Raw genomic sequence first — 7,381 nt, forward strand, 5'->3', positions numbered from 1 at the left:
GCCTGGGTGGCTCAGTTGTTAGGTGTCTGCTTTCAGCTCAGGTCATGACCCCAGGGTCCTGGGATCAAGCCTCACCACAGGATCCCTGCTGGGTGGGAAGCCTGCTTCCCTTCTCCCACTCCCCCTGCTTGTGTTCCTGCTCTCTCACTGTCTCACTCTCTGTCAAATAAATAAATAAAATCTTTCTAAAAAAAAGATTATCAAATTGGGGATGAAAACATAGTTTATTATATAAAATGTTTAAATAAACTCCCGCTATCATCCAACTACACTGTATTACTGACTCAACAGAATATGCTATTAACACTTTATAGATGTATAAACCATATTAAATAGATATTTGTGTTTGAGATTTTCATCAATTTTTTTATCCTATTTGTAAAGCACAAGAAGTCCTAGCTGATTTATTTGAACTAATTTGTGATTCTTTCACCTTTTCTTCCTAGAGAATTACATCATTTGCAAACAGTGAAAGTTCGACTTTCACTAAATTCGATGCTGATTTAGATGCCTTTTATTTTTATTGTTTTTGTTGTCTAATTGCTGTAGCTAACACTTCAAGTACTAGCGCTGAGGGTGGTGAGAGTGGATATCCCTGTGTTATTCATGAGCATATAGGAAAAGACCTCTGTTTTTCTCTATTTAGAAATTACCTGTGGGGTTTTTCATATATGACTATTAACATATTGAGGCATGTTCTCTCAGCAGTCCTTTGTTGAGGGTTTTTATGATTGTATGGTTCTTATCCTTGCTTTTATTAATGTGTGTCTCACATTCATTGATTTGTGGATATTGAACCATGCTTGCAACCTAGGCTAAATCCCATTTGATCATGGTGAATTATTTTTTAATGTACTATTGAATTCCCGTTTGCCTGTGAAGCCATCTTGCCTTATACTTGTGTTTGTTGGAAGAATGTTTATTTCTAATTGAATTTCTTTGCTGGTTATTGTTCTGCTCAAGTTTTCTATTTTTTCCTGTTTCAATTTTGTTAGTTTTTATGTTTCTAGGAATTTATACATTTTTTCCAGATTCTCCAATTTATTGACATATATTCATATATATTTTCATAATATACTCCTATAACTGTTTATATTTCTGTGGTGTGGATTATTTCTCCTTTTTCATGTTTGATTATATTTACTTGGGTACTTTCTTATTTATTTTTGAGAAATCTGGCTGGGGTTTATCAATTTTATTTTTTATTTTTTTAGAAAAACCTCTTTTGGTTTCTTTGATCTATCCTATTGTTTTTTGTTTGTTTTGTTTCTATATCATTTATTTGTGTTCTAATCATTATGACTTTTATATATATTTATAATTTTTATTCATATGTATACTTTATATTTTATATTTTTAATATTTTACATATAAAGATATATATCTTTAAAATGTGGAGATATCTTTATATATATATATGTGTGTGTGAATGAAATGTGGAGAAATATATTTTTGTTTGAGATTTTTGTTTTTCTGGGAAAATTTATCTCTCCTATTCTAAATGATAGCCTTGCTGAGTAGAATAATCTTGGTTATAGATTCTTCCCATTCTGCACTTTGCATATATAATGGTACTCCCTGCTAGTCTGAAAATTTTCTTTTGAAAAATCTCTTACTATTCTTATGGGTTTTTCCCTTATGAATTGCTGCCTTCTTTTGTCTGACTGCATTTACACTTTTTTTTCTTTTATCACTATGTTTTGCCCACATAATCACAATATGTCTTGGTGTGGATCTGCTTTTGTTAATTTTTATGGGAATTCTGCAGGCCTCCTGGATTTATATATCTGTTTCCTTCCACAGATTAAGGGAAGTTTCAGCTATTATTTGTCCAAATATGTTCTGCCTCTTTTCTCTCCTCTTCTTCTTCTTCTAGGATTCCCATAATATGAATGCTACTTAAATGTTATATGTATGTATGTATGTATTTTATATAGAGAGAGCACAGCAGGGGGAGGGAGAAGAATAAGCAGACTCTATGCTGAGCACAGTGCCTGGAATGGGGCTAGATACCACAATTCTGAAATCATGACCAGAGGCAAAACCAACAGACAATTAACTAGCTGAGCCACCTATATGTTCCATATAGTATGACTGTTATTTGGACAGTCCTGACTTCCCTAAATATAGTATCATTTTGTGTAATAATTTTCCTTTCTTTTGTGCAGCTTGATTACTTTCCATTACTCTGTATTCTAGGTCACTAATTCATTCCTCTGCTTCTTCCATCCCACTCATTGTTCAATCAAGTGTATTTCTCATTTCGTTTATTGTGCCCTTTATCTCTGCTATGTTATTCCTTATCTCTGTGGTAAGGGACTCACTTTTGTCATCCTCTATTTCCTCCATTCCATTGTGTGTCCTCCTGATCATCAATTTAAATTCTCTATCAGGCATGTTACTTGTGTCTGTTTTGCTTTGATCTCTAGTCATAGTCTGCTTAAGTTATTTTATTTGGGATAAATTTGTCTTCTTATTTTTTCTCAGCCTCTGTGGCTCTTTCTGTGTTTTTGGAAAGTTAGCTATGTCTCCTCTTCTTGAGGGTAATGGCTTTATGAAGTAAGGATCTTATAACGTCCTGATTTGCAGTGCTCCCTGTTCCCCAGGTCCTGGCCCTTCCCAGAGTGTCTCCAATCTGTCTCGCATGTGCTCTGATATTGTCTACTGGCTGCTTTACCTTTTAGGTCAGTTACCTGCAGAGGTTCTCTTTGCCTGCTGAGAGCAATTTTTGGTCCTGGGCCTGAATGTGGGGCATTGTAATTAGATGTGCTCAGGTATCTTTGTGAAATGAAACCTGTCATCATCACCACCATAACCAAGACTGCACAAAACTTTTGAGTAGGGTAATGTAGTATGAGCAGGAGATTTGACTGGGTTTCTGGGGAAGGAGACATTGTGTGCTGGGACTGAGGCAAATGTGACTGGGAGGGAGAGTTACACCAAAGCATGAAGGAGTGGGGTGGGGGCTTGGTGTGAGCATGTTAGGTAGCAAATGTCAGCACTGAACTGGTTCCAGAATATGTCCCTGTGCTTATGCTGAGGGGGAGAGAGAGGGAAATGATACAGTTGATTTCCTTTGTTCCAGGGTCTCTCAATGAATGCTGTCTCTGGGACAAGATCTGAAATTTTCAAATCTCCATTGTGTGCCTCAGGCGCTCTTCAGAATGCTATTTCCATGTCCTATGTCTGTGTTGTTTGCCTGCCTTCTCTCCAAGAGCAGCACCAATGCTTTATGTGCTCTATTTCATCCAAACCCACTGATCTTTAAAACTCCAGTCATTAAGGCGTACTGGTTGTAGGAACTCATAAAAATTGACCTCTTTCATTTTCCTTCCTTTTTTTCTATTTTACTTTTTATTTTTATTTTTTTAATTTAAGTTTATTTCTTTTCAGTGTTCCAGAATTCATTTCTTATGCACCACACCCAGTGCTCCATGCAATACGTGCCCTCCATAATGCCCACCACCAAGCTTACCCAACCCACCCACTGCCCTCCCCTCCAAAACCCTCAGTTTGTTTCTCAGAGTCCATAGTCTCTCATGTATTTTTTTCTCGCCCTCAGATTTCCCCTAATTCACTTTTCCTTTCCTTCTCCTAATGTCCTCTATGTTATTGTTTATGTTCCACAAGTGAGTGAAACCATATAATTGACTTTCTCTGCTTGACTTATTTCACTCAGAATAATCTCCTCCAGTTCCATCCATGTTGATACAAAAGTTGGATATTCATCCTTTCTGATGAAGGCATAATATTCCATTGTATATATGAACCATATCTTCCTTTATCCGTTATTCTGTTGAAGAGCATCTTGGCTCTTTCCACAGTTTGGTGACTGTGGCCATTGCTGCTATGAACTTTGGGGTATATATGGCTCTTCTTTTCACTGCATCTTTATCTTTGGGGTAAATAATCAGTAGTGCAATTGCAGGGTCATAGGGTACCTCTATTTTTAATTTCTTAGGGAATCTCCACACTGTTTTCCAAAGTAGCTGCACCAACTTGCATTCCCACCCACAGTGTAAGAGGGTTCCCTTTTCTCCATATCCTCTCCAAAACTTGTTTCTTCTCTAGTTTATTTTGGCTCTTCTAACTAGTGTAAGGTGGCAATTCAATGTGGTTTTGACTTGAATTTCCATGATGGCTAATGATGATGAACATTTTTGGATGAGTCTGTTAGCCATTTGTGTGTCTTCTTTGGAGAAGTGTCTATTATCATCTTCTGCCCATTTTTTCACATGATTATCTGTTTTGTGAGTGTTGAGTTTGAGGAGTTCTCTATAGATCTTTGATATCAGCCCTTTGTCTGTAGTGTCATTTGCAAATATATTCTCCCATTCCATGGGTTGTCTCCTTGTTTTGTGGACTATTTCCTTTTTAAATATTTTATTTTTTATTTGATACAGAGTGAAAGTAAGAGAGAGGGTGCACAAGCAGGGGGAGTGGAAGGGAGATGGAGAGGGAGAAGCAGGCTTCCTGTAGAGTAGGGAGCCATTGTGGAACTTTCAGGACCCGGGGAACATGACCTGAGTCCAAGACAGATGCTTAACTAACTGAGCCACCTAGGTGCCCCAAAAGGAAAACAGTTCTTAAATTTATAGTTGTAAATTAGTAATATTATTTCATTTCCTTCTTAAAGTCCATGTAAATATTCCTACTCAATTTAAAATTAAATAAAAGATAGTTGATGGGCCACTATTATAAATAGTTCTATGATATTGTATAAGATACATATTAGTGCTTTGCTGAGTTTTGGAAGATACAGTTATTATCAAATATGGCATGTAAAAGTATTTTTTCTAACTCATGCAGCACCAGTACATATGACAAAGCTGTCATTTGGTAAACTTTGAAAGTGACTAAGAGCTCAATAACAGTATAGAGGAGGAAATAAAAATATATCTATGAATAGGGGCGCCTGGGTGGCTCAGTGGGTTAAAGCCTCTGCCTTCGGCCCAGGTCATGATCCCAGGGTCCTGGGATTGAGCCCCACATCGGGCTGTCTGCTCCGCGGGGAGCCTGATTCCTCTTCTCTCTCTCTCTGCCTGCCTCTCTGCCTACTTGTGATCTCTGTCTGTCAAATAAATAAAATCTTAAATATATATATATATATATATATATATATATATATATATATATATATATGAATAATGTAAGAACACTTCACTGGTGATATGATCACTTAACTTATCAGCATAAAGCACATAAGAGAAAGAAAAAAAAGCATTGAATTCTAGAGATTAAAAATAGATTCAGAACTGCAGAGAATGATTATATATTAGAAGTGTCTGACTGGGGACTAATTTTGAAATTGGGATGTTCAGGGTTGAGAAAACTGGAGAAAATTATAGAGAATTTCAGAGTTAAAAGAGTGTATTACATAAGCAGTAATACAGCAACATTCTTATTTCTAGATGTGATGGAAATAGGGGAATGGAGTGTGAAGTGTGAGCTATCTGCAGTCAGAAACAGCTGTTTTCTAGTCTCATCGAATGGAAAGGCTGGGCATCAAGGCAAAGTTGAGTCTGGTTTCATGGATTTTAGTCTGCATAGCTAGAAAAAATTTATAACAAAAATGCAAAGTAGTTGATAGAGCATGTTTGTGTGTGTGTAAGTATATTAGAAGATGATGCTCTCAGTTTTGAACTACATATAACTAGCTTTAAAGTACATATATGTAGGTATACCTACATATAACTAGTTATACCTATCTCTTTATCTTTATCTCTATCCACTGAGATCTTAATATTTATCATCCAAGAACAGACATATGTATCCAAAACAGATATATATATATATATATATATATACATATATATGTATATATATATATGTGTGTGTGTGTGTGTTTGTGTGTGTGTGTTGTATAATTATGTGGTGTATATATATATATATGTAGTTATGTGTGTATATGTATATGTTTACATATATATGTGTAATTATGCCTACATATAACTAGTTATATGTATGTGGGTTCACAAATTTCTATGAGTACACAAATATGTGTTCTATAAATCAACTGAAAATTATTCTATGAATTATTCCTTTTAATTTATTCTAAAGTGAGCATCGATATAGTCTGCTTAATATTATAATTGCTTTAAACACTGTCTGTGACATAGAAGCCTTCTGAGTGCTTCTTTGACCTCCATGTTTTTCAGGCTGTAGATCATCGGGTTTAACATTGGGGTAATAACCCCATAGAGCATGGAGATGAGTCTGTCTCTGGCTGGAGAGTGCTGAGTGGAGGAATAGCGAATGTAGGTAAATATTGCTGTGCCATAGAAGAGACAGACCATTATGAGGTGGGAAACACATGTGGAGAAGGCTTTGTGTTTCCCTTCCACCGACTGGATCTTTAATATGGTAGATATAATGTAGATATAAGAGATAAAGGTGGTCAGGAAGGCACTGATCCCCAGTATGCCTCCTACCACTAAAACAAGCATTTCAGCTACATAAGTAGATGAGCATGAGAGGGCCATCACAGGTGGGATGTCACAATAGTATTGGTTAACTCGGTTGGACTTGCAGAAAGACAGGTGGAATGTGGACACTGTATGGAGGAGGGAATTGAAAAACCTTGCTGCCCAGGTTCCAGCTGTCAGCTGGACATAATGAACCTTGGTCATAATGAGCATGTAACAGAGAGGGAAGCAGATGGCCACATATCGGTCATAAGCCATGACAACAAGAAGAAAGACTTCAGTCCCTGCCAAAGCCACCAGGAAATAAAGCTGTAAAGCACATCCAAGGAAGGAAATGCTTTGTTGCTCAGTCAGGAGGTTCTGTAGCATCTTGGGGACAGTAGCTGATGGGCAGAATATGTCTAGGAGGGACAAATTTACCAAAAAGTAATACATGGGTGTATGTAGCCTTTTCTCAGTCCCAATGGCCAGGAGAATGGTCCCATTTCTTACCAAGGTGACCTGATAGATGATGGCAAAGACCACAAAGAGAGGGTGGCGCACCTCAGGGAGGTCAGAGAGCCCTATGAGGATAAATTGAGTCACAGTGGTAAGATTGTAAATGTCCATCTCCTCTCTCCACAAGGGACTTCCTGGAAGAAATGAAAGAAACAAATATCAGTTAGACTAAAAAGCCAAGGAAACTGCTAATAAGTAATTCTTGGAAAAATGTTGATGTGTGGTTGATAAATTCTGTTGTTATGATATGACTTAATTTATTAGAACAACTGTGAAAAACATCTCCTGTATTCATGTTTCTTGAAATATCCTCAGTTCTTTATAAAGAGGCAGATTTCTGAGACATGAAGGAGGCCTTTAAAAATTTGCATTTTCAGTAAAACAGTTGTTTATCTTTCATTGGTGTTTGGGATTTCTAATTCAGTGAATGTTGATGATGTGTTTCCCACACCTACTTG

General features: G+C 36.8%; 1 protein-coding gene across 1 annotated transcript; it reads right to left on the reverse strand.

The window, feature by feature from the left end:
- Positions 1-6,086: 6,086 nt before the first annotated feature.
- LOC111139999 (olfactory receptor 5V1-like) lies at positions 6,087-7,034 on the reverse strand. Its single transcript, XM_022492392.1, has one exon. It carries the CDS (start codon positions 7,032-7,034, stop codon positions 6,087-6,089), a length of 948 nt encoding a protein of 315 aa, XP_022348100.1.
- Between the last annotated feature and the right edge of the window lie 347 nt (positions 7,035-7,381).

Source organism: Enhydra lutris, unplaced genomic scaffold (assembly GCF_002288905.1).
Source record: "Enhydra lutris kenyoni isolate GAN:26980312 unplaced genomic scaffold, ASM228890v2 scaffoldscaffold141, whole genome shotgun sequence".
NCBI classification, from domain to species: domain Eukaryota; kingdom Metazoa; phylum Chordata; class Mammalia; order Carnivora; family Mustelidae; genus Enhydra; species Enhydra lutris.

Bases quoted from the DNA above. Each gene is read 5' to 3' on its own strand.
- LOC111139999 (XM_022492392.1), bottom strand. From the start codon at position 7,034: ATGGACATTTACAATCTTACCACTGTGACTCAATTTATCCTCATAGGG.